We start from the raw sequence: 24,971 nt of genomic DNA on the forward strand, positions 1-24,971 counted from the left end.
GAAGCGTGAGTATCTATCCTTTGCGTCGAATTGCGGGCAGATTGAATAGGAAGGAAAGCTAACATGGCCCAATTGCAAAGTCTGAAAAAGGCGCAAGAAGATGCTGCCAGCCTGACCCCCGAATACGTTGCCGCCAACATGTCCACTGAGGAGGCTGCTCGCCTCTCCCGCGTACGAAATATTGGTATTGCCGTACGTTCTTATGACCTAGAAATCCCGTTAGAGTTGAGTTATGGTTTCTAACATTATGGCTAGGCGCACATCGACTCCGGAAAGACGACAGTTACCGAGCGCGTTCTCTTCTACACCGGTCGAATCAAGGCGATCCACGAAGTCCGTGGAAAGGACTCTGTCGGCGCCAAGATGGACTCTATGGATCTCGAGCGAGAAAAGGGCATTACGATTCAGTCTGCAGCGACTTTTTGCGACTGGAAAAAGACAGAAAACGGAAAGGAAGAGACCTATCACTTCAACCTGATTGATACCCCCGGCCATATCGACTTCACGATCGAGGTCGAGCGTGCTCTGCGCGTCCTCGACGGTGCTGTCATGATTCTGTGCGCTGTCAGCGGCGTCCAGTCGCAGACCATCACTGTCGACCGTCAGATGAAGCGCTACGACGTCCCCCGCATCTCCTTTGTCAACAAGATGGACCGCATGGGCGCCAACCCCTGGAAGGCCGTCGAGCAGATCAACACCAAGCTCAAGATGCCCGCCGCCGCCATCCAAGTCCCCATTGGCGCCGAGGACGAGTTCGAGGGCGTTGTGGACCTGATCGAGCGCAAGGCCATGTACTTTGAGGCTCCTCGTGGCACCAAGATCCGCGTTGAGGATAAAATTCCCGCCGGCCTGCAGGACCTCGTCGAGGAGAAGCGCCAGATCCTGATCGAGAAGCTTGCTGACGTTGACGACGAAATGGCCGAGATCTTCCTTGATGAACAAGAGCCCACCGTTGCCCAGATCAAAAGCGCCATCCGCCGCGCCACCATCGCCCGCAAGTTCTCCCCGGTCCTAATGGGCTCCGCCCTTGCCGACAAGGCCGTCCAGCCCATGCTCGACGCTGTCTGCGACTACTTGCCCAACCCGTCCCAGATCGAGAACACGGCGCTTGATAAGACGCAAAACGAAAAGTCGGTCAAGCTCGTTCCCTACAACTCGCTTCCCTTTGTCGGTCTCGCCTTCAAGCTCGAAGAGAACAACTACGGCCAGCTCACCTACATCCGCGTCTACCAGGGTACTCTGAACAAGGGTACCTACCTGTTCAACAGCCGCACTGACAAGAAGGTCCGCATCCCCCGCATCGTGCGCATGCACTCCAACGAGATGGAGGATGTCAGCGAGGTTGGCGCCGGCGAGATCTGCGCCGTCTTCGGTGTCGACTGCGCCTCAGGCGATACCTTCACCGACGGCGGCCTGCCGTACACCATGTCATCCATGTTTGTCCCTGACGCTGTCATGTCGCTGTCCATTACGCCCAAGCGTTCCACCGATGCCGACAACTTCTCCAAGGCCATGAACCGGTTCCAGCGAGAGGACCCGACGTTCCGCGTCCATGTCGATGCGGAGAGTGAAGAGACCATCATCTCCGGCATGGGCGAGCTGCACCTGGAAGTCTACGTCGAGCGTCTCAAGCGCGAGTACAAGACAGAGTGCGTGACCGGGCAGCCCCGCGTCGCCTACCGCGAGACTATCTCGCGCCACGCCGACTTCGACTTCCTCTTCAAACGCCAGTCCGGTGGCCCCGGTGACTACGCGCGCGTCGTCGGCTACATCGAGCCCAACGATAACCCCAGCGACAACTTATACGAGAGCCAGGTCGTCGGCGGCACCATCCCCGACAAGTTCCTGACGGCGTGTGCCAAGGGTTTTGAGCTGGCGACCGACAAGGGCCCACTGCTTGGCCACCGCGTCATCGGCACGCGGATGATCATCAACGACGGCGCGACGCACGTCACCGACTCGTCCGACCACGCCTTCAGCCTCGCGACTCAGATGGCCTTCCGCAAGACCTTCCCCGAGGCAGGTGGCCAGGTTCTCGAGCCGCTGATGAAGACGACCATCACCGCACCCAACGAGTTCCAAGGCGCCATCCTCATGCTCATGAACAAGCGCGGCGCCGTGGTCCACGACACCGATATTGGCACCGAGGATTTCACCCTCACCTGCGACTGCAGCCTAAACGCCATGTTCGGCTTCAGCTCCCAGCTTCGCGCCGCCACGCAGGGCAAGGGCGAGTTCAGCATGGAGTTTAGCCACTACGCCGCTGCGCCGCCGCACCTGCAAAAGGAGCTCATTGCCAAGCACGAGGCAGAGCTCGAGGCCAAGCGCTCGAAGTAATGAGTTGAGAAGACAAAATAGAATTGCGATTTCGAGTTTGCCACATGATTTTTTACTGTACTACTATGGCGCTGGGTTGTGCAAAAGAGGCACTTGCAGGTTTCTAGAAATAACTCTTCTCTAGTGCAAAAGTTGAGCTTGTACTTTATACAACGGTATTTGGGAGCAACAAAAAACGAGATTGAAGTTGAATAGTGTGGCCTATAGACCTGTAACAGACAGGATAGTATATACAATGATTTACCACCTAGAAAGTCACATAAGAGGTACTATGTTTCATGCATACAAGGTCTAACGCTTTTATTCAAGTATTTTTAAATCCTACAAAGCCCGCTACAGAATAGACCGCAATCACAGTCTGCGGAGAATGTCCTCAACGACCTGCTCGGTGGTAGCAGTGCCGCCCAGGTCCGGGCTAAGCAGCTTGCCCTCCTCGAGATTGGCGTCGACAGCGGCATAGATGGCGGCGGCTGCCTCAGGCTCCTCGAGGAACTCGAGCATCAGGGCGGCGCTGCGGATCGTCGCGATCGGATTGGCGACGCCGCGGCCCATGATGTCCGGGGCGCTGCCGTGGCAGGGCTCGCCGATGGCGAGCCCCTCGCCGACGTTGGCGCTGGGCACGAGCCCGAGCGAGCCGACGAGCGCCGCGGCGCCGTCGGACAGCAGGTCGCCGTACAGGTTGGGCGCCACGACCACGTCGTAGTCCTCGGGCTGGCGGAACAGCTTGTACACCATGGAGTCGACGATCTGCTCCTCAACGGCGACGCCGGCGTACTTGGGCGCCGCGAGCGCCGTCTTGGAGACCTCGCGGAACAAGCCGTCCGTCTGCGACAGCACGTTGGACTTGTGCGTGATGGTGACGAGGGGGCCCTTGTGGATGCTAGGGCTGCCGGCCTCGCGCAGCTTCTGCCGGCGCACCGCGATGTCGCCGGCCATGGCGGCGATGCGCAGCGTCGCGCGCTCCGAGATGCGCTTGATGGCCTCGGCGACGCGGCCCTCGGGCGTCTCGCGCGTCGTCTCCTGCTTGACGTACAGGTCCTCGGTGTTCTCGCGCACGATGACCATGTCGATCGGTCGCGGCGCGGTCAGCACCGTCTTGACCGGCCGCACGTTGGCGTACAGGTCGAGCTTCTTGCGGAGCGCCACGATCGGCGACGAGTAGCCCTTGACGGCGTGCGTCGGCGAGGACACGGCGCCGAACAGCGCGCCCTGGCACTCGGAGCGCAGCGTGTCGATGGTTGCGTCGGGCAACGCGGTGCCCGTCTGCTCAAACGTCTCGAAGCCCGCCTGCAGGTTAACAAAGTCAAACTTGAGCTTCAGCGCCGCGGGAAGCGCCTCGAGCACCCGCCGGCCAGCGGGGATGACCTCCTTGCCGATGCCGTCGCCGGGGATGAGGCCTGTGTGTATGGGTGCGTAGTTAGCGGGGGTGTTTGTCGGTGGGTGGGAGGGGACGGCAGGTTCGTACCGATGCGGAGAGTGCGGAGGGACATGGCTGCGGTTCAATTGGATTGACTGGCCAAGTTGTTGGAAGCGATTGAGCAATAAACAGAGAAATCTAGCCGTAAAAAATGTCACCATAGATTTGGCTTTCCTCGGCTGCCGACCTCGGATCCGGCTGTGGAGCAGGACCCTGCAACAGTCATTAGGTAAGCATGGATCAAGTTCAAGACACCAGCATCACGGTCTTTCTCTAGTTTTCATAAAGGAAACTTATGTCTTCTCATTAGTTGCCCATAGTGTACGTAAAACGATAGTACCAGCATCATTTGATGGCTATGTTGCTTCTGCAGGTGGGCTTCTCACTCTAGGTAGGGGCAAAGCCTTCACCACGAAATGAGAGCGAACGAACCCTTCACCGAGAAATATAACGCTCATTAGCCAGTTCAAAGAACTAGATTCGCCTCCAGTCCTCCAAAATGACTGAAGCTGGGGGTGCCGGTGCCGGCCCCACGATGTCAAGTCGTGCTGTCATAGCCGACCTACCCTAGAACAAGCGACAGACAGGCTTTCCTCCATACACACCCTCACCTCTAACTGAGGGTATGTATTCATTGATGAAGAATATGCGGAGTCAAGTAACACATTATATCTGTTTACAATAAAACGATATTGGGCTAGCTGAGGAGAATGATAAACTGGTTGACTGTGCGCCGGTGGCACCATGTTAGAAGCGTCGGTGGACTCGAGAAATGGAAGACCTGAGAGAGCTGACAGAGAAAGGATCTAGATCTTGCAAAGCCCAGCTGCCATACCAACGTTTCCCAAAGGCAGATCAAGAAGAGGTCATACAACATTACAAGGAGCTCTGGGCATCTGTTACCAGTGGAGGAAGGGATGGGCACTTCCGTCGGAATTCGCCCCAGAATTGGTATAGGTAATCCTTTCAGTTGACTTTTGTTCATTTCAACTGGATTCTGAAGAGACGCATTCTTTCGCATCACTGGTGACTGGCAACAAGCGCCAGTTCGTTGACCCTGGAAGAAGCGAGGCATTGTTTATTGCCTTTCAAATCGTGTAAGACAGGAGGCGTAGCGAGATGGAAAGCCTCGGCGGTTTAGGCCGGGGCACACGTGTTTGGCTTCGGTACATGCGCTTGCGGTTGGACCTCCGAGCGCATGTTTGGACAGGCAAGCATGAACAAGGAAGGGGTTCCGTCAGCAAACGACAAACTGCATGACATGCTGCCGATGGAGGATCGCGCATAGGGCCGTGCAACAAGGGGACTGCGAAGCAAGCCCGGATCGCGATGTGGCGGCGGGAACTAGCTCGGGGGTGAGGACTGGCGGGATGGAGTTTCGAGTCGCCCGCTCTGTACTGGTAGTCACCGAATGGTGGATTTTCGTCAATACGGAGTAGCAGGGGACTTGACAACGCGCGGTGTCCCATATTGATGTTCAGCATGAGCCCTGGCCGGTGCGCTTGTGCGGAACTGCAGTGTGTTGGCTGCTGGGAGTCCAGGGGGTTGGGAGGCAGAAAGCCCTGACATGGCGAGGTGCGAAGTGGAGGACGGATTAAATTGCGAGACATTGGCGGTGGCCTTGGAAACAAGACAAAGTCGCATGGCGGCGGAGGCATGCGGGCGCCGTGGAAACGGAGGGTCCAGTGGAGTGTTGTTGGCGGATGCGGCGGGATAATTGGGAGCGGTGATGAAGGTAATTGAATTGGCAATGGCGATATGGTGATGGGATTGGAAGGGTGAGGATGAGCAAACGGACGGCATCAGGATGGAGGGGAGTTGGGAGAGCTTCTGCAGTGATGTGATACATGCCACTTTGAGGTATGTATGTACCTGCAGGACGCTTGTACCTGACTGCTGCAAATCGGCTGTGCAGGGACTTGAGCCATCCCATTGTCCATTGTTCCCCGCTCAAGCTTTCTTTACAATGCCAACAGGTACTAACTTGATGTATGTGCGAGCGGTCGAATTGGTTGTTTACTTGCGACCACATTTGTACCACGATGAATACCCGTCTACTCGTACATCGGTACAGTTGGCTTGCCAATAACTCGGCTCATCGTTAATTTCTGCCCTAGCTATGTACGTCCATTAATTATTACCGCACCTGACCCAAAACAGGATCCCTGCCGTCAGCCTATTGAGTTGCCTCAACTGAGCAAGCCGCTACCCCTGACTTTTTCGCTGATGCCTTGTTGAGCCCTGTATCGAGAGTGCGAAGCCTGTCCTGACCCGCGTCAAGGCGCGCCACGTTCTATCCGTGCTAGTATCAGTTATTATTATATCGCCGCCTGACTGACTTGCAGCCTGCCTGCTGCATCCACTGACTGGCCTCCGTCTGGCCTCGCCGCACCATACCTGTCCATCTCCAAACAGCTCCCACACACACTGCTGTCCTTGCGCACTCTACCTTGCACACCTTCCTGCCTACTAAGGACCTAGGACCAGCCTTGCTCCCGAAGCTTGTCCGGATCTTGAAACGCGCTCCTCCCGTCATCTGTTCATCATTTTCTTCTCGGTAGGCTCAAACTCTATTCACCTAGATTCGACCGTTTACTGGCGTCGCCGTCACCACTCTTCCCCCCTCATCTCCTCCTTGCCTGTGCCCACCTCCCCAAAAAGCCAGCACAACACCTGCCGCACGCCGATACATACCATCGCGCCTCCTCTGGCACCGAACTCGCGGGTCCTTGCGAGGACACCGCGTTCACCACCGTCGTCATGAGCCAGGTCAAGAACCTGCGTGCCATGTTTGAAAGCAAAGGCGACACCAGCCCGCCAGATAGCAGAGGACGCTCTCCAACAGGTGGCTTTACCCCAGCATCATCACCGCCCTTTTTGGTCGCACGCAAGCAGCAGCTTCATCTCCAACTACATGGCACGTGCAAATATGCAATTCAGTAGCTACAGGTGCAACTACCCCACGGTAGCGTTGGTGCCTGGGTAACGCGTCTTACTGGTTCTGGCGACGCGGAGAGAGCTGCTTGCTTGCTGCGCTACCAAACTTTGATTTGCCGGCGCGTACTTGGCTAACGCGCGACTTCTCCATTAGCTGCATCAACCACTTCCGAAGGTCCAAGGCCACTTTCAAAAATCAGAACCAACTTTGTCGCCGTGGAAAAAGACGGCCGCATCGGACTGAGACGAGACCAGAGTGGCGATTCCAGCATCTCCCGACGACGCCTCAGCAACGACACAGAGCCTAGCCTCTATCGTGCAAGAAGCAAAATGTCTACCCACGACGATACTGTCCGCAATCCGGCGGCCGAATCCATCCCCGAGGCCCCTGATGCAGCTGAGGCTGCGGCCGAGCAGCCTGGCCCAACGACGACGGGTAATGCTCCAGCCAAGCCCGAGGAGGCAACGCCGGTCAAGCCTGCAGCTTCACGATCTACCGCGGTAGCTTCCAAGACAACGACGAAGCCCGCAGCATCCAAGCCGGAGCCCACGAAGCCTCGGACAACGACCAAGCCTGTAGCCACAACAAGAGCTACTGGAGGCGTGACTGCTGCTAAGAAACCGGCTCCTGTCAAGATTGGTGCAAATGACACGGGCTTCGTGAAACCAAAACCGAAATCTCCTACCAAGCCTGTGAACCTGCCATCGTCTTTGATGGCCCCAACAGCCGCTTCTGCCCACAAGGGCGGCGCCAGTCGACAGTCGAATCTTCCCCAGTCCGCCAGCGCACATGCTGTTGGCGCTTCTGCCGCGTCAAAGCCCGTGAAGCGTCAGAACTCTGCCGCAACTCGTCAGCGACCCAGCCTAGGAGTTCCTTCTGTCAGCAAACTCTCACAAGAGTCAACCTCTCACAAGAGACAGAGCCATGTTGACGAGGGCTTCCTTGCGCGTATGATGCGTCCTACTGCAGCGTCATCTAGCAAGACTACGGAAAAGGGAACTCCTACCACCCCACCAAAGAAGTCCGCGCCGCGCCTTTCAAACGTTGGTGGCGAAAACGTGAAGCGCCCCGCTAAGAGCCCTGTGCCTAACCGTGCCGCCTCTGTTGCCCGATCTAGAGAAGTCACTTCACGGGCTGAAAAAGTACCTGCTAAGCCTGCAACCGCCAAGACAGCATCGTCCATAGTCAAGGCAGCTGCTGTTCCTGCAGCTGCAGCCACCACCGCCGTCGCTGGTGCTGCTGCAGTTGCTGGCAAGGTGATCACTGACTCCACTGCGTCCAAGCTTGCCGACAAGCTTCAAGATGTCGGAATTGAGGAGCCAAAGGAGGAGCCAAAGCAGGAAATGAGCAACGCACCAGAGGCTGACCATCTACCCGTCGCTGAACATGATCTCGAAGCTGAACAACAGCCCAAGCCGGAGCCTGAGCTCGAGGCGGAACCCGAGCCTGAGGAGCTGGCCGAGGACGTGCCTGTGGAAGACGTAGAGCCCGAAGCTGAGTTTGAGAAGCAACCCGAGCCTGAGCACGAGACTCTGGAGGAGCCTGCGGAGGAGCCCGTGGAGGAGTCTATCGTGGAGGAGTCTATCGTGGAGGAGTCTATCGAAGAGCCCGCGCAAGAGCTTGAAACTGTCGAAGATACCCAGCGCGAAGTTGAAGAGGAGCACGAAACCCGTCCCGCCGAACACATCGATGAGGCCCAGCCTTCTACTCAGGAGGAAGAGCCTGCTGCAGCAATCGTTGCCAAGGAGCCCCTCAAGGAGGAACAGTTTGCCCATGAAGAGCCTGCGGCCCTTGAGGAGCTTGCTCTTGAAGCTGCCCAGGTCGAGACTGCCGAAGAGGTGATGGAAATCGCTGAAGGGGCTGATCCTGAACCCCCTGCCAGCCTAGACAATGCCACCAGACCTACGCAGCCCGTTGTTGAGCACGCCTCAACTGAGAAAGGCATTGTGCATAATGGTCATCTTGATAAGGCCGGCGTTGCTGCTGATGCTGAGCCTACCCCTACCCTGCCGAAGCTTGCCGAACACACTCTGGAGCACGCTGAGCACGCCGAGCCTGCCGCTGATGAGTCTGTCTGCAAGGATGCTAACACGGCCGCGTAGAGCAAGGGGAGGCGGCATCGCTGCGTTTGGTATTATACATGTCTTCTTTTTGGGCTGGGCTGTGCTGGGCAGACGGCCGTCATGTGGTGTCTGGCGATATCCTGAAAAGGGAATTTTCTTAGGGGCTGGAGTTTGTTTCTTTACTGTGCAGATCTTCTTGTTAGACACAGCGACTTAAAAATTTATTTAATACCAAGCGATTCAAGTGATGGTGGGCCAAGTTCAATATTGTGCTTTGAGTGTCTGTCGTGTTTGTTGACCACATGAACAAGACCATTTTGTGTCCGGGGGCTTGTGGATAGAATATGCATTGGTGTATTTGAGGTCGATGTCTATTCGTACAGTGACCTGCCGATCTTGGAAATTTTCAACAGCTATGTTACATGATATCACCCGCCAAAACTGCGCTTGCTCCTCCTCCCCTGTCCACCCTCTGCGCCTATGACACCCTGCACATCAGCGTGCCGCCCACCTTCTTCGCCAGCGCCTCGCGCGCCTCCAGCACGCCCTCGCTCGTGTCCAGGAAGAGGCACTCGCCCAGCGTCAGGCCCTTGACGACGCCCGCGTCCAGCTTCGTCGGCAGCCCGCGCACCACGCGCGCCAGCTCCTCCGGGCGCGCCGTGACCGCCCTCGCCGGCGTGCTCATCGCCCGGCACTGGCCCAGCACCGGCCGCCCATCCCAGTACTTGAGCCCCAGCCAGAGCCGGCGCGACGCGACGTTGGCGGTCGTCACGGGCTCCGGCGGCACGGTGAGCATCGCCTCCTCGGTGGGCGGCACCGGACCGGCGCGGTAGACGGAGGAGAGGAAGCCGGCGCGGTGGAGGGCGCTGGCGAGAGAGGCGGCCTGCCGGCTGCTGCGGAAGGAGGTCAGGCCGAGGCGGGCCTTGGACGCGTTCTGCAGGTGCGAGCACATGTCGACGAGCGTCTTGAGGGATAGTCGCGGCATGGTTGCTGGTCGTGTGTGTGGATGTGGTGTGGGGGGAAATATGTAGATTTGTTGGATTCGTAAACGTTTGAGCAGCGACGTTCCGCTTTGACTGATCGAAAACGAAGAGAGCCTTTATCCGTGGGGGGACTTTCGGATAGGTCGAGGTCGTCGTCTCCTGTCGGGGGGAAGATGCGTGAGGCTGGCGTGGTCAGATGCCCTGTCGTATGGGGTCCCGCAGAATCAATTGGGGGATGAAGTTGGGCGTGAGCTTCGCAGACAAGTAGATAGCGCCGCTTTATTGTCGTGGACAGCCTCAATTGCACGGCGACGGGTGGCCAGGAAAAGGATGCTGTCGCATGTCTTTCTCCAGGGCCCGCCAAAAATTCTTGGGCGTGCTGTGCGGATGACTAAGCTTATTTGAACCAACAGACCAACACAGTTTGTCCATTGCCAACTCTTATCTTAACGAGACTTATTAGAACTTTTAAATTTGTTGAGGAGATTGATATTAATATTTAGAATGTTCCAAATGCAAGAAAAAGCAAGAGAGTACGCCGACGACGGACTAGTGAGGAGAACGTGTTGTACAGTTTTGGAAGTGGGCTAGTCGAATGTAAATGCAAAATCCTCCAATATTTTCTTCCAAATTCGTATATTACATCATTTGCCATATCGCTACCGCATTGTGCCAGAGCTCCTTCATGGGCCTCCGGTAGCTGTAGGCAAGGTACACACCAACCGCTAGGAATGGGCTGGTGACCAACCCGGCAAAAAGACGACTCAGCACGCGGCCCTGGCGGTCCGTCTGGCGCACGCACTCCGAGTATGGGCGGTTGCTGAAGACGACAAGCGAGTACTTTGTGCGCCACCCAAGACCAGGCAGGCGTAGGGACAAGAACTCTTCGAGCGCCTTGCGTAGCTTGTATGTGGTGGACTGCGACGTGCGCATCTCTATGTAATTTTGGAACGCGAGGTCGTTGATGGTGTATGCGTCAACCCAGCGCGTGGCCGAGTATTCAGCGAGGGCCTGCGCGTGTGCCTGCTCCGCGGCGGCGTTGGACGAAGATTGCTGCTCGTCGTCTTCGTCGTCGAGTGGGCTGTTGGTCTCGGCTAACAGGGCCTGGTGCTTGTCAAGGATGGAAAAGAGGATGCGAACGTCCTCCATGCCAGTGTTCATACCCTGGCCGTAAAAGGGGACCATGGCGTGGGCGGCATCGCCGATGATGACGCCGGAAGCACCAAAGTGGTAGGGCTTGCACTTGAGGCTGATGAGGGGCAAGTGCGGGTTCGTATTGAAGGCGTCGATGAGGGAGGCATCTGAGATATGGTCTCTCACGCCGGGAAAGTTGACATCAAAGAAATCGGGCACCTGCGACGGGTCGGCCTCGAGCGTCACAAAGTGGTTGGCGGGCAGGAAGAGGGTGCAAGTAAATGAGCCATCCTGCATGAGTTAGCAGAGGTACTAGTGCAGAGGAGGAGAGCTCCCATGATGTTGGCTCACTTCACTAGGAATCGCGATAAACATAAAGTCCTTGCCGGGCCAGATGTGCAGGTGATTGGGCGAAATCTTCCACGTCTCGGAGCCGTCGGGCTGAGGCTTGCCGGCGTCGATGCGGAACTCGCACCACAGGGTGTCAATGTACTCCTGCTGGTAGTCCATGCGGGAAAACTTCATCATGTGGTAGCGGACGGCTGAGTGTGCGCCGTCAGCGCCGAGCATGATGTCAAAGTCAATCTCCATCTCGCGCGGCCGGCCGCTCGGCGAGAGGCGATCACGGTCCTCAATCCAGGCCTTGCGCTTGCGAAAGTCGGCGCCGGTGAGCTTGTGGTTAAAGAAGAGCTCGACATTAGGCAGGTCCTCGAGGGCGTCAAGGAGCCTGGCATTCAATGCGCCGCGGTCCATGGCTAAGTTGCACTGGGGGTTTGACTTGTTAGCTGGGTGAACGGGCTGTCGGTGGTGGATGAGGCCGACATCGCTGAGACGATGACGAAAACTTACCCGACCGTGAATGTCAAAGTCCTGGGCGACTTCGTATAAAGCCCCGGATGGCTTTTTGCCGTGAATCATTCGGCCACGCATGGGCACGCAGGCGCCGAGGATGTCCTCGAGCAGATCGGGAAGTCCGGCATGGCGGATGGCGTTAATGCCTCGCTCCGAGAGTGCGAGGTTGATGGACTTTGTAAAGTTGAGAGGGACAATACGAGGATCCCGAAGATCTGGTATACGTGAGAAAGAAAGAAGAGAAAAAACGAGACAGCACATGAATTAAAAATTTCGCTCTTTTTTGGAAGTGTTTGACTTACCTGGACGCAACTCGTAAACCTCAACCCGGTAGCCTCGTTGAGCGGCGTAGAGGGCAGCCAGTGAGCCTACCGGACCGGCGCCGACAATGACCATTTTTTGCGGTCGTGCCATGGCTGCGACTGCTGCTGCTAAAAGCTGACGGCGGGAGAGTCTGTACTAAATAAAGCGTACCAAGACATGCAGACCCCGGCTGCAGGAGTGAGTCTTTGAAACGGGAGGCCAATATGGGATCCCGGGCGGCAATGTGTGTTGGTTGTTCGGAGCGAGGGAAAAAGGCGAAATCGACAGAAGCCGAGGATCATCAGATAAAAAGAACCTAGCTTGCTAATTAAGTCGATATCGGCGCCCCAGCGAACGAAAACCCGGGGCGCGCCCTTCTTCTTCATATTACAGCGGGTTGAAGTGGAGGTTTGGTGATTCAGCGATGTCTTCAGTGGCCTCACCGAGCCTTTTCAGCCGCCGGAGTCAGTATGCGTCCCCTGTAAAAACTTGACCACTGAAGTCAGTCCACTGGGACCCAGCATCATGGCCGACAGGGGCAGCTCAGCACGCGACTTTTCTGCGCCACCCTCAGCCGGGCTGAGGCTGAGCCTGTCGAACAGCTGATTCTACTTGCTAACCACTGACGAGGAATAGGTCGATAATATCGATAAAAAAAGTTCGGCAGAAAATCACATAGGCTCTCACCACCTTGGACTGACTTCATTACATCGCCGCTATTTACTCTTTACTGTACCACTCAGCCCGCGCGCTGCTGTTGATTTTGCATATCATTCTTAGAATATTCCTACAAACCTCTCCCTTTGATTTGCTTTGCTTCATCACTGCCACCTCGACAGTCGCATCTACAGTCGCTGCCCGCCATGGCTGCCGAACCCCCCGCAAAGAAAAAGTGCTTGGGCGTCGACTGCGAAAACGACGCCGGCACCCTCCAATGCCCGACCTGCCTCAAGCTTGGCAACAAGGACAGCTTCTTTTGCTCCCAGGACTGTTTTAAGAAGAGCTGGGTATGCGCGCACACCTCTCTCCAACTTCTTCAGTGCCGCCCAGCTAACGGTCCTCGCAGAGCACGCACAAGTCCATGCACAAATCTCAAAGTAATATCCTCCACCACTTGCTCGCCCCGAAAGCAATCTCACCAGATCCAGCGACCGGTTACTACAATCCCTTCCCGAGTTTCCCCTTCGCCGGCCCTCTGCGCCCCGTCTACCCTCTCTCCGAGCACCGCACCGTTCCCCGGTCGATCACGCACCCCGTCTGGTCTGAGGATGGCAACCCCAAGTACAGCCGCTCGCTCAGCAGCCGCACCAAGTTTGAGATTCTCGATGCCAAGGGTATAGAGGCCATGCGCAAGGTCTCCAAGCTCGCGCGCGAGGTCCTCGACCTGGCCGCCGCCGCCGCCGTCCCTGGCGTCACCACGGACTACATTGACGAGATTGTACACAACGCTTGCGTCGAGCGCAAGGTGAGTCTGCCATGTGCATGAAGGCGCGGCCAGTCAACCTGGGTCTTGGCGCTCTGCTTGCACGCAAAACACTGACAAGGCTGCTAGTCGTATCCCTCCCCCCTCAACTACAACCACTTCCCGAAGTCCTGTTGTACTTCCGTTAACGAAGTCATTTGCCATGGCATCCCCGATAAGCGCGTCCTCCTCGACGGGGATATCCTCAATATTGACGTGACCCTGTACCACGAAGGGTACCACGCCGATCTGAACGAGACGTACTACATTGGCGACCGCGCCAAGGCCGACCCGGATAACGTGCGCGTTGTTGAGGCGGCCCGTGAGTGCCTCGACGAGGCGATCAAGGCCGTCAAGCCCGGCGTGCAGATTCGCGAGTTCGGCAACATCATTGAGAAGCACGCCAAGACGAAAGACTGCAGCGTCATCCGCACTTATTGCGGCCACGGCATCGGCAAGCTGTTCCACTGCCCGCCAAACGTGCCTCACTATGCCAAGAACAAAACGCCTGGCGAGTGCAAGGCTGGTATGACATTCACTATCGAGCCCATGATTGCGCTGGGCAAGTACCGAGATATCACATGGCCGGACAACTGGACGAGCACCACCATTGACGGCAAACGGACAGCTCAATTCGGTAAGAGAAAATGCTGCTGGTCTGAGCAGGGCGGTGTATGTTGCTAACTTGTTCGTGCAGAGCAAACCCTACTGGTGACAGAAGACGGCGTCGAGGTGCTGACGGCGAGAAACGAAAATTCCCCTGGTGGTCCGGTACCGATGCCTACTGTGGCGTAATCATATCAGCATGGAAGGATCTATTGGAGTTGAGAGAATGGAAGCAGTTGCATTGGATAGCGAGGTGTTGGCGGCGTTGGAGATAAGCTTAAACGGCTCAGGTCCAGGACCTGCAACAAGAGACACGGCGAATGTAGACGGCAATGTAATAAACCATCTACCATGCAGGAGTGTAGAAGCATATAGATATCGAATTTATTGCTGCCTATCTACCTGGGGACCTTGCTGGATATTTGTGAGATTGCCCTTGGCAGCTGGTCTGGACTTTTCTACTACTAATCACATGCCCAACGCTGCTGTTGGGCTGGACATGAGTCGCCAAAGGCCGCTAACAGCTGAGCAGGTGCACTAAAATCGCAGGTCTGGCGACCGCGAACGGCAACGGCTGAGGCGCTACAGCGACAGCTGGGATAAGATTACAGCGTATTTGGAGCGTCATTTGGAAGCCCTCGGTGCGCTTGCTTCTCACTGGCCCAGTCCCTCGCCACCGCCAAACGTGAGAAAAAAAAATCGCCATCGTCGCATCCACTCCTTCCCTCCCCACCAAACCCGGTCTCGAGAAGCCAGCCCCCCGAGCCTCTCTTACTTCTCCTCTCACTTCCACGAACTTCTCCCCCAATTCTCTACCAGCAACGGCGCGCATCTCTGTGTCCACCTGTCAAGCTCTAGCTCCCACGGGTCTTCAACGTAAATATCCCCTTTTCTCTCTATCTGGCCTTACCTCTCCTCTGCAGGCCGCAGCTATCTCCGTTTCCCGCACCTTAAGAGCTCCGACTAACGCGTCCACCCTGACCGAAGGCTAGGCATTCCGCTGACGACGACCTTTCGCAAACACCTCGTCCCCAGACCAAGCTCCAGCAAGCTCCGACCGCACCTTTTCCCGCAACTCTACAACTATTGGCGACTGGAGACCACGTCATCATGATGTCTGGCGAAGCATGGCTGTTCCTCTTGTCGGTGTTGATCAACGCCGTCAACCTGTTTCTGCAGGTCTTCTTCACCATCATGTACAGTGATTTGGAGTGGTATGTGGCCATGAGATGCCTGGACCGGGCTCGACTACTTGCGCGACGAGCTCTTACCGCGCAGCAAGCTTCTAGGACCCCCAGCTAACGAACTCAATCTAGCGACTACATCAACCCTATTGATCTCTGCAACCGTCTGAACACCTACATCATTCCCGAAGCCGCTGTCCACGGTTTCCTCACCTTCCTGTTCCTGATCAACGGCTACTGGCTGCCTTTGATCCTTAACCTGCCTCTCCTCGCTTGGAATATCAAGAAGTACGCTTTGTTTCTGTCGCCTTGGGCATACCCTGTTGTCACTGCTAACTCGGGCTCCAGGATCGTCGACAACACTCACCTCCTCGACGCCACCGAAATTTTCCGCAAACTCAACGTCCACAAAAAGGTATGCGATTTATATTCGAACCGATGTCGGAGCTCAGAGCTAACTTCCGTGATAGGAATCTTTCATCAAGCTCGCTTTCCACTTGCTCATGTTCTTCTTCTACCTCTACAGCATGATCGTTGCTCTTATCCGCGACGAGTCCGCATAAACGCTCTACTGGCCCTCCATAAGCGATTCGGGACACCTTGTAATGATATCCGGATAGGCGAGACCCGCCCTCCATGTACGGTTGGCCCCTGGTGGTTCTCTTATGAACAGACGCGCGATTAATATTTGGCTTTCTCGTGGCCTGCTCTTTTGGGCTCAGAGCATGACGAATTGATGCTGAGACGGAATAGAATGAATTCGCAAGGTTTACGGGTTTGGGATATATCACTTTTGCACACGCTATTGCCCGGCGTTTACAGCCCATTTTTGTAGACTGAGTGCTCGCTCTTGAGGGAAGCTCTTGGGGGGGGGGGGGGACACGGCTCTTGATTTCATAAAACCACTTAATGAGATACTATACATCCGCATTTGCCCGATTTTCTTGTATGACGTGCCGCCTAGGCTCTCCCGCGCTCTGCATATTGCGATGATCACGGCCGCCTAGCGGCCATAGAAACCTGTCACGTGATCTATAGCTCAACTTCAGTCGCAATTCTTTGCAACATCCAACCAGTTTTTTTTTTTTAAAGCAGGCACCATTTCACGCATAATAACCCGTTTTCTTGTCGCGAATCAAGAATGGCGGATTTCAGTGAATACCCGCCCAATATGCTGCCCCAGGATGCCCTGGTCGTGCGGGAGCAAGCCGGGCCTGACCACGCAGTGGTCAAGTATTCCGCCGAGGACCTCTCGAGACCCAAGGCTGGTCCAGCGAATCCCTTCAAGGCAGAGACGACAGCGGCTGCGAAGCGAAAGAATGTCTTGACAGGCACGGCGGAGGAGACGTTTATTTCCGAGCACACATTCCGCAGCAAACACAGAGCGATCGAGCGACGAGGCGGCCCCGAGCGCGAGTACCAAACCGTTGCGCAACGCAAGCAAGCAGACGCCCAGGTGCGCGCATCACGCGAGAGCAAGGGCAGCGCGACGATTGCAGAAGGACCTGGAAGTTATGTCGGCCCCTGGGCGAGGTACAAGAAGGTCGAATACGAAGTCGTCGACGAGAACGAGCCGCTGGCGAGTGACGAAGAGTACGAGATGGTCGAAGAGGAGGAAGATGACGTGGTGGAGAGCGGCACGGTTGTTAAAGCGCCTGAAGCTTCCCTTGCGCGACGCAAGGAAGTTGAGGAGATGGGTGACGAGACGACAACGTTCAACGGTTCGCAAGAGCGCGACTACCAAGGCCGCACCTACATGCACGTACCGCAAGATCTGGACATTGATCTGCGCAAGGAAGTGGGCAGCACCACGAACTACATTCCCAAGAAGCAGGTGCACATATGGAAGGACCACAGCGGCGCGGTAACGGCGCTGCGCTTCATCCCCGAGTCGGGCCATCTCCTACTTTCCGGTGGTGCCGACACGACGGTGCGCATCCGCGACATGTACCACGACCGGGAGCTGCTCCGGACGTACGCGGGCCACAGCAAGGCCATATCGAGCCTGAGCTTCAACCGGGACGGGACGCAATTCCTGTCTGCGTCGTACGACCGCATGATGAAGCTCTGGGACACGGAGACGGGCGCGTGCGTGGCCAAGTTCACGACGGGCAAGACGCCGCACGTGGTCGAGTTCAACCCGGACCCGGAGCACGCGCACGAGTTCCTGGCGGGCATGTCGGACAAGAAGATCATGCAGTACGACGTGCGGGCGCCGCCGACCGAGATCGTGCAGGAGTACGACCACCACCTGGCGGCCATCAACACCATCGTCTTCGTCGACGGCAACCGGCGGTTCATGACGACGTCGGACGACAAGTCGCTGCGGGCGTGGGACTACAACATCCCGGTGCCGATCAAGTACATCGCGGAGCCGGACATGTACCCGATGACGCGGGCGGCGGCGCACCCGAGCGGCAAGTACGTGGCGTACCAGAGCTCGGACAACCAGGTGCTGGTGTTTGGCGCGACGGACAAGTTCCGGCAGAACCGCAAGAAGAGCTACCGCGGGCACCACAACGCGGGGCTGGCGATCGACCTCGACTGCAGCCCGGACGGCCAGTTCCTGGCGTCGGGCGATTCGGCGGGCTACGTCTGCTTCTGGGACTGGAAGACGTGCAAGATGTACCACAAGATCAAGGCGGGCAACCAGGCCGTGACGTGCGTCAAGTGGCACCCGCAGGAGACGAGCAAGGTGGTGACGGCCGGGCTGGATGGCGAGATCAAGTACTGGGATTGAGAGGGCTGGAGGGCAAAAGTCAAAAACTGAAAAAGAGGTGGCAATTTTTAGCATGTGCCCGGTGTTCTGAGGCGTTTGTCCTTTTGTCTTTTATGGGCGAGAAACTGATTAACCTTGTACTCTATAGACGTGATGCAGCTGATCAAGCCGTGATAATACATACACAGTGATACAAATCTGCCAGTTTGAAGCAAAGCTCCGAATTTGGCACTAATACCGCGCCATATGATGTCCATACAGAAGCCAAAGTGTTGATGAGGAATTGCTGATGTCTGGTTATTAGTGAAGGTTCACTCTCGTGTAAGTCGCTGTCTCAGGCGCCCACAATCGAACGTTCCATCCGTACATATGATTGTTCTATGCAATCTCAATGGTCTAAATTGCATCCGGCCTACCTAAATTATCTGCTTTACAGGTTATCTCGGCATTAACTCATCATCCCGCGGCATACCCGACGTTGGTTCCACAAGCCATGCCTGCCTGCTGTATGCAGGGTGCCTCGTGGCACATGCAGCATGCAACCCTAAGTGAAGGATGTCACATCACTGGCCACGAAGCTTTTAGACAAGCTCCAACTTGCTCTTTTCCAAGATCATCAGGATGTCCCCCTTCAGAATCCATGTGTGAGAAAGGGCCGATATGGTTGTGACACCTCGGGCACCGTACCCCCCCACCTAATTAGGCCGGTGTTCGCCGACTACGCCACGTCCAGTTTAGCAAACGGCGAGTCAAACAAAGCCTTGTCTTCTCTTTGTAGAGGATCATGTGGTGAAACTCTATTTTTTACCCATTCTGTTTGGTGCGGCTTTCTGCTTTTTTCAACTCGTTCTCTACTCGGTGTATCATCATGTGGTGGCAGCTCGCGGTCTGGGCCTCTCTTGCGCAAGGGGTCGTCGGCCTCTCGGCGTACGACTACAACACTCCCGGGGCGCAGCAGGTGCGCTTCTGGCTCAACGACGGGGATGGGGACGGGGACGTCTCGGTAACGCAGATGCCGTTCCTGACGGGGACCGGCTTCGCGACGCTACCCGTCACCGACTGCTTCGCCGACGACGACTCGGAGGCGTCGCGGTACGACATTGCCATCCTTGGGGCGCCCCACGACACGGTGAGTTTTTCTTCTAATAGCCAAAGAGATCATAACAGGGTTGTCGTTTTATTTAAAGTCCGGGCTGACAATTACATCTGAAGACGACAACCGGCCGTCCCGGCGCCCGGTTCGGCCCGCCGGCTATTCGCCTCGGCAGCAACCAAAAGACCTACGGACTCAGCGTATACACGGGTATGTGTACTGCTTTAAGCCTCCGCGTTGAATAAAAGAAGGCACGGGCTAACGACAAAATCACGAATCGTGTCTGTAGGCCGCGATGCCTTGAAGGACTGGGCCACCGTCGTCGACTGCGGCGACGCCAAGATGACGTGGCTGGACAACCGCCACGCGCTCAAGACGCTCGAGCACGCGCACAGGAAGATCTCGGGCCGCCCGGCCAAGAGCGGTGAGAGGTCCAGCGTCCCGCGCATCATCACGCTCGGCGGCGATCACACAACGACCCTGGCGGCGCTCCGGGCGACGGAGAAGCACTGGGGGCCCGTGTCGGTCGTTCACTTCGACAGTCACATCGACACCTGGGATCCGAAGCAGCTAGGTGAGTTCTTGTTTGCCAGCGAGCAATATATTTTGTTTGTACTCAGGCAACTGACTGTGCATACTAGGTGGCGGCGTATCCGACTATGCGTGAGTTGTGCCGACCTTCGTGTGCGATAGTAGTGCAAGTCTAACCAACAGCAAAGCGCCCTAAACCACGGCACATTCCTCCATTTCGCTCACGAAGAGGTAAAAAGCAGCCCCCCTCCCCCCCCCCCTCCTTATTCTCCAGCATCTCAATAACAAGTTTTTAACAATTTTCAGAACTTGATTCTCAACTCTTCCATCCATGCCGGCATCCGCGCCCAGGTCAGCGACGAGTCCGACATGCGGCACGACAAGGAGTGCGGCTTCCACAGCATCACCGCGCGCGACATTGACTTCATCGGCATCCGCGGCGTCATCGACCGCATCCGCGAGAGCGTAAAGGGCACGCGCGTCTACATCAGCGTCGACATTGACGTGCTCGACCCTGCTTTTGCTCCAGGTAAGACCCAATCTATCCCGTTCGCCGTGACATCCATCTGACAGGGAGGCAAAAAAGCGACCGGGACGCCAGAGGTGGGTGGGTGGTCGTCGCGCGAGCTGGGCACCATCCTGGCCGGTCTGGAAGGGCTGGAGATTATCGGGGGAGATGTCGTCGAGGTTGCGCCGCCGTACGACAACAATGCGGCGACGACGGCGCTGGCGGCTGCCGAGATCGCCTTTGGGCTTCTGGAGCTCATGGTATCTACGCCTGTCAAAGTTTAGCTCAACAGGACAATTGAAATATGTGCAATGCAATTACATATACTGTTTCCCATGTTCTAACCACAGCAACACCTTTTACGTCTGGTCACGGCTCCTGTAACCGCCGGTATAGCTTCAACCATAGCCTGCAGGCAGGCCAGTGCACGTCGCGCACCCATCGTCCTGGGCGCTGCAGCACACTGACTATCTGGTACACGCCCTTTGTGTTCTCCGTGGAGCCAATCGTAATCTTGCGCCACAGCACGTCTGGTCACCTTCCATAGTCGTGAAGACGAGGTACCAAGAATAACCGTTGATGAAGATGCCCGGCAGGAAGGCAGGCAGCTTCGTAGCGATAGACTGTTGTGCATGAATGGATGTTGCTGTGCCGTCCCCCAAAACAGCATCATCACCTCTCGTTGCCGAGTCTGTGGTAATCCGGTCCAGGCCCGGCAACGCTTCTAGCTGGCGCAGAAGCGTCCAGTGCGCCATGTCCCACATACCCAGTCGCAGCTGTGCCTCTTCGATATCCTCGCTCGGTTTCTTAGACTCGATACTGAAGGCGACGAAGCGGTTGTACAACGGCTGAAAGTCGGTGAAGCCGACAATAGTCTTGGGCAGCGCTGCCCGCGCGGCGGCGACGCCGGCCCGGAATTCAGGTGACAGCCGCGGGTCGTTTTTGGGTTGATGTAGACGCAAAAGTCCACCTTCTTCGATACGGTCGGGATACCATAGTGAGGCATAATGGTCGCGGTTGTGCTGTTGCAATGCATTAGCCAGCGTGAACAGTTTGCAATGGCAAATTTCAAGGTGACATGCCAACCCATGACGTTTACCAAGTGCGTAAATCGCCGTGTACCCCCTGGCCGAAACGCCAGACGCCAAATGCTGATCTGAACTTCCATATTCCAGCTCGCCCCGGGATGCCCGTAAATCTCGCATTCAATGGCCGCTTCGGCCACCTGGCGGACCTCATCCGGCGTGGGTGTGCACCTGGCTGCCCTGGCCGGGGCCGGGTCGTCGGCGAATCGGTCGTCGTCCAGCGCCCACAGGAAGCGTGCGTCTGGCTTGACGACCTCACTCAGCGCCGCCTGCATAGACTTTGCCACGATGCCCCAGCCGTCGATCAGCGCGTTGACGTCCCGGATCAGCGCTACCAGGTCCGGGGGCATGTCCTCAAAGTAGTCGAGCGCGCGCATTTCAAATCCGTCCGTGTTGACATCCAGCCACCGGCGCTGTTCCCTGTACGAAGCGCTTTTGGACAGCTTTGAAGAAGGCGTCGGCGGCGGCGTTGTGGGATCAAGGCGATGTCTCTTACGTGCGTTACCGTCGTCACGGTTATTCTTGTTGTCGCCCTTGTTCTTGTTGTCACTATTATTCTTGTCGTCACTGTTATTCTTGTCGTCACTGTTATTCTTGTCGTCACTGTTATTCTTGTTATTGTGGTCCATGGGCGCTTTTCTCTTAACGTCCGATAGCCACTTCAAAACTTGGGCACGTTCCATTCCGTGTGTAGCAATCCGGTCATGACGGCATAATTCTGTGGTTCGGGGTCGCGTAAAAGTTGGTTGTGATGATCAACAATGGAGATTGACAGTGCCTAGTTATAAACTCTAGAAAGAGCAGGGTAGCTGAGGCAAATCTACCTTCATCGCAGTTTTCGGGTCAACTTCCTGGTACGTGACGGACTAATGCGCCGCGGTTGGCGGATGAATAATATTAGGTGGTAAAAACTGAATTTTCTTTAATAGAAATTTTAATTTTCCCAATGTCAACTTTGACTTGGCGTATAGGAGGCGCGAGTTTCGAGATACCTAATAAGATACCCAAGACATCTAAGAGAGAGCTGGGATGTTGCCAAGCGTCTGGGGAGACCTCCTTCCGTCAATTTTCTCATGCTGTAAGCGAGCCCGCATGGGAATTAGTATTACTATTTCCAAATCTCTGACGCTATTACAATGCTTCACCTTACCCTTGAAATATTATATGAGCCCCTCTCCCCAGCACACCCCAACCGCAGACATGTATGCCACCGCACAGCCTCGCCGGAGGCATCGCATCTCAATCACCGCAAGCCGGTCGCGGAGTTTGCCCTTGAACCACGATGGTCCAGCCGATGAAGAGAGCAGCCCCATAGAAGAAGGCCACAGCCTTGTCAGCGAAAAGATAGATCGTGGTCGACGGGCGTACCTCATCGCGCTCCAATGGTGGGCTGACGAGTACAAATCGGCCATCATCTGCGGCCTCAGTATCGTCATCCTCTGCATCGTGCTCTAGTACTGCGACGGGAAGCTTGTGCCCGCCCTGTCGCCCGGTCTTGACCTCGACATGGTGGTCATTGCCCTCGTCACCATCTCCCGCGTTGCCATGGGAAATATCGTTGAGGCTTGCATATCGCAGTGCGCCTGGATCTGGATTTCCAAATCGCACCAGCGGCGCACCCACACCGTCGCCCGCCTGGAGGACTTCAAGCTCTTTGACGAGGCCTCACGCGGCTTCCTTGGCAGTGTGGCTCTCATCTGGCGCATGAAGGGACTGTAAGCCGTCGTGCTGTCAACCTCAAGGCTTTGGCTTGTTGCTAACTGATTTCTTGACTAGGCATTTGTCTTGCATCGGTGCAACCATCATCATCATCACACACGGCTTTGAAACCTTCTCGCAGCAAATGGTCGACTACGTCGCGAGGCCTGTCGTCTTCAAAAACGAGGCTGAGCGATCCGCGCCGGCGAATCTTCGCAGCGATTACTGGGACAATGTTGAGCAGCGAGATTCGAGCACCAGTATTTCAATCCCAGTCCCTAACGTGGCTCTTGCTAACAGCGTCCAGACTTGACTCTTCAACTTTCAACGAAAGCGGCCATATACACCGGAATTATTGCCCACGAGATCCCAGTTTTAATGCCATCTTGTGATACTGGTAACTGCAGCTGGCCCGTCTTTCCTTCGTTGGCTGTCTGCGGCGAATGCAAGCCAAAAAGTGTGATGGTTCAGTGCAACGGCGAAGGCTGTACTCATTCCGTTTCTCCTAGTACCTCCGTCATCGTCTTGCACGGCGATGGAAACGAGGCTTTCAGGGTGCGGCCAATCACGGAGCACCCGTCACTCAAAGACCAGGGCAGCACAGCTTATCTATCCGTTTTCGAGGCGTTGGCTGCTGCTGAGTACAAGTCGAAATCAAACTCAACAGCCTTTGAGTGTGCTTTATGGGCATGTATGCAAGCGTACGATACGGCCATGAATGATGGTCATCTCAGCCAAAACGTCACCACCATGTGGAATGAAACGCGCGTAGAAAACGCGACAAGTGCTCACCTGGAGGAGTATGTCTTTGTCAATTTCCCGACCCAAATGAACACCCTTGAACGCTCGAGGCACGCCATCTCGACTCGTGCAGTTCAGGCAATTCGCAGGTTCATGGACGGGCTGACAGACGGATGGTATGAGGACAATGTAGGCCGAGTCAGATTTTCTTCCGACTGGGCTGAAGCAATCCATGATGGGATGCCGACCATGTCAAAGTGGATGGAGCAACTGACTCTTAGTCTCAGCAACGAATTTCGGCGGCATGGCAAGATGCAAGATGACCACAGTATCAAATACGAGGGAAGCGCCACGAAAATGGCCAGTTTTGTCAAGGTGAAGTGGTTCTGGATGATCTATCCTCCACTGTGTCTGATTATCAGCGTATACTACCTCTTTGCCACCATCCTTGCGGGGGTCCGCGACGACGTTGCGATCTGGAAGGGCGATTCCATGCCGATGCTCTTCAGCTGCATTCACCCCGATATTCTGCAACTCGGAGCCGGCAAGATGGACACCCACAAGGGACTAGATGAACTTGGTCGCCATGGCATTGCGCTGGCCAAGGCCGAGTCCGGTGCGTGGATGTTCGAGCCGACTGTCGGACCCGAGGATCGACGGGGGCGGCTTCGGCGGGTATTCCGATGGCGAGACTGATTGGGTTGAGCAAGAGGTGATGTTATACAAACCTGGGTATGCCTTGCGAGATGGATACGCGCCTAAAAGGATGCAATTGAAGGGGAGGAGCAAGTATAATTAATAATCATGTGTAGCCAGAGTATTCATCTGTAGCAAACGAATGCAACAACGCACCCTATCATTTCCCATCTTCGCTTTAAACCCCGCTCCCAAGAGATGTAATTCAAAAAAAGTAAAACCGCTCCAAAAGAAACAAAGAAGAACAATCACCATTTGGGCGAGAATTGCTTCATCTCCTCGTCGCTCACACCCTCGCACGCGCCGCACGCGCATCGGAACCCATACCAGCGATACAGCAGCGCCGGCGTCTTCCCCCTCCCGTAGCACACCTTCAACTCCTCCCCCTCCTCCACGCCCGCCCCATCCTCCTTCACCCACAGCCTCAGCCTCCCCCTGCCCTTGTCGTACGCGTAGTGCACGCTGTCCCCCGGCGCGCACGCGTGGTTGAACCTCGCCGCGATCGGAAACAATCCCGCCTCCCTTTCCTCTCCCCCGGTAGCGAAGCTGTTTGCGCCGTCAGTTTTCTATCCCCACCAAAAAAAAAAAGATGCTAAACACAGCAGGAATGACCTTCCTCCC

General features: G+C 56.1%; 11 protein-coding genes across 11 annotated transcripts; 7 read left to right on the top strand and 4 right to left on the bottom strand.

Moving 5' to 3' along the window:
• Positions 1-63: 63 nt before the first annotated feature.
• ISF_00335 (elongation factor G 1) lies at positions 64-2,337 on the top strand (the record flags this gene model as incomplete). Its single annotated transcript, XM_018843942.1, has 2 exons — positions 64-192; positions 256-2,337. 2 exons carry the CDS (start codon positions 64-66, stop codon positions 2,335-2,337), a joined length of 2,211 nt encoding a protein of 736 aa, XP_018708392.1.
• Positions 2,338-2,688: 351 nt separating this feature from the next.
• Positions 2,689-3,827, bottom strand: ISF_00336 (homoisocitrate dehydrogenase; the record flags this gene model as incomplete). Its single annotated transcript, XM_018843943.1, has 2 exons — positions 2,689-3,734; positions 3,803-3,827. 2 exons carry the CDS (start codon positions 3,825-3,827, stop codon positions 2,689-2,691), a joined length of 1,071 nt encoding a protein of 356 aa, XP_018708393.1.
• A 3,194-nt stretch (positions 3,828-7,021) lies between these two features.
• ISF_00337 (hypothetical protein) lies at positions 7,022-8,794 on the top strand (the record flags this gene model as incomplete). Its single annotated transcript, XM_018843944.1, has 1 exon — positions 7,022-8,794. One exon carries the CDS (start codon positions 7,022-7,024, stop codon positions 8,792-8,794), a length of 1,773 nt encoding a protein of 590 aa, XP_018708394.1.
• Positions 8,795-9,233: 439 nt separating this feature from the next.
• ISF_00338 (40S ribosomal protein S8) lies at positions 9,234-9,740 on the bottom strand (the record flags this gene model as incomplete). The annotated part of the gene is made up of 1 exon (XM_018843945.1): positions 9,234-9,740. The coding sequence occupies one exon, from the start codon at positions 9,738-9,740 to the stop codon at positions 9,234-9,236; it is 507 nt and encodes a 168-aa protein (XP_018708395.1).
• A 637-nt stretch (positions 9,741-10,377) lies between these two features.
• ISF_00339 (Aromatic-ring hydroxylase-like protein) lies at positions 10,378-12,138 on the bottom strand (the record flags this gene model as incomplete). The annotated part of the gene is made up of 3 exons (XM_018843946.1): positions 10,378-11,163; positions 11,224-11,939; positions 12,027-12,138. The coding sequence occupies 3 exons, from the start codon at positions 12,136-12,138 to the stop codon at positions 10,378-10,380; spliced, it is 1,614 nt and encodes a 537-aa protein (XP_018708396.1).
• Positions 12,139-12,890: 752 nt separating this feature from the next.
• On the top strand, positions 12,891-14,284 carry ISF_00340 (methionine aminopeptidase 1; the record flags this gene model as incomplete). The annotated part of the gene is made up of 4 exons (XM_018843947.1): positions 12,891-13,034; positions 13,094-13,492; positions 13,580-14,126; positions 14,187-14,284. 4 exons carry the CDS (start codon positions 12,891-12,893, stop codon positions 14,282-14,284), a joined length of 1,188 nt encoding a protein of 395 aa, XP_018708397.1.
• A 924-nt stretch (positions 14,285-15,208) lies between these two features.
• On the top strand, positions 15,209-15,842 carry ISF_00341 (Cornichon; the record flags this gene model as incomplete). The annotated part of the gene is made up of 4 exons (XM_018843948.1): positions 15,209-15,309; positions 15,412-15,567; positions 15,628-15,694; positions 15,750-15,842. The coding sequence occupies 4 exons, from the start codon at positions 15,209-15,211 to the stop codon at positions 15,840-15,842; spliced, it is 417 nt and encodes a 138-aa protein (XP_018708398.1).
• A 608-nt stretch (positions 15,843-16,450) lies between these two features.
• ISF_00342 (mRNA splicing factor (Prp17)) lies at positions 16,451-18,019 on the top strand (the record flags this gene model as incomplete). Its single annotated transcript, XM_018843949.1, has 1 exon — positions 16,451-18,019. One exon carries the CDS (start codon positions 16,451-16,453, stop codon positions 18,017-18,019), a length of 1,569 nt encoding a protein of 522 aa, XP_018708399.1.
• Positions 18,020-18,866: 847 nt separating this feature from the next.
• On the top strand, positions 18,867-20,414 carry ISF_00343 (arginase family protein; the record flags this gene model as incomplete). The annotated part of the gene is made up of 7 exons (XM_018843950.1): positions 18,867-19,127; positions 19,211-19,301; positions 19,381-19,665; positions 19,733-19,754; positions 19,811-19,853; positions 19,929-20,151; positions 20,209-20,414. 7 exons carry the CDS (start codon positions 18,867-18,869, stop codon positions 20,412-20,414), a joined length of 1,131 nt encoding a protein of 376 aa, XP_018708400.1.
• A 183-nt stretch (positions 20,415-20,597) lies between these two features.
• ISF_00344 (hypothetical protein) lies at positions 20,598-21,844 on the bottom strand (the record flags this gene model as incomplete). The annotated part of the gene is made up of 2 exons (XM_018843951.1): positions 20,598-21,152; positions 21,230-21,844. The coding sequence occupies 2 exons, from the start codon at positions 21,842-21,844 to the stop codon at positions 20,598-20,600; spliced, it is 1,170 nt and encodes a 389-aa protein (XP_018708401.1).
• Positions 21,845-22,721: 877 nt separating this feature from the next.
• Positions 22,722-24,350, top strand: ISF_00345 (arginase family protein; the record flags this gene model as incomplete). The annotated part of the gene is made up of 3 exons (XM_018843952.1): positions 22,722-22,930; positions 22,992-23,173; positions 23,221-24,350. The coding sequence occupies 3 exons, from the start codon at positions 22,722-22,724 to the stop codon at positions 24,348-24,350; spliced, it is 1,521 nt and encodes a 506-aa protein (XP_018708402.1).
• Positions 24,351-24,971: the final 621 nt, after the last annotated feature.

Source organism: Cordyceps fumosorosea (genome assembly GCF_001636725.1).
Source record: "Cordyceps fumosorosea ARSEF 2679 chromosome Unknown scaffold_1, whole genome shotgun sequence".
NCBI classification, from domain to species: domain Eukaryota; kingdom Fungi; phylum Ascomycota; class Sordariomycetes; order Hypocreales; family Cordycipitaceae; genus Cordyceps; species Cordyceps fumosorosea.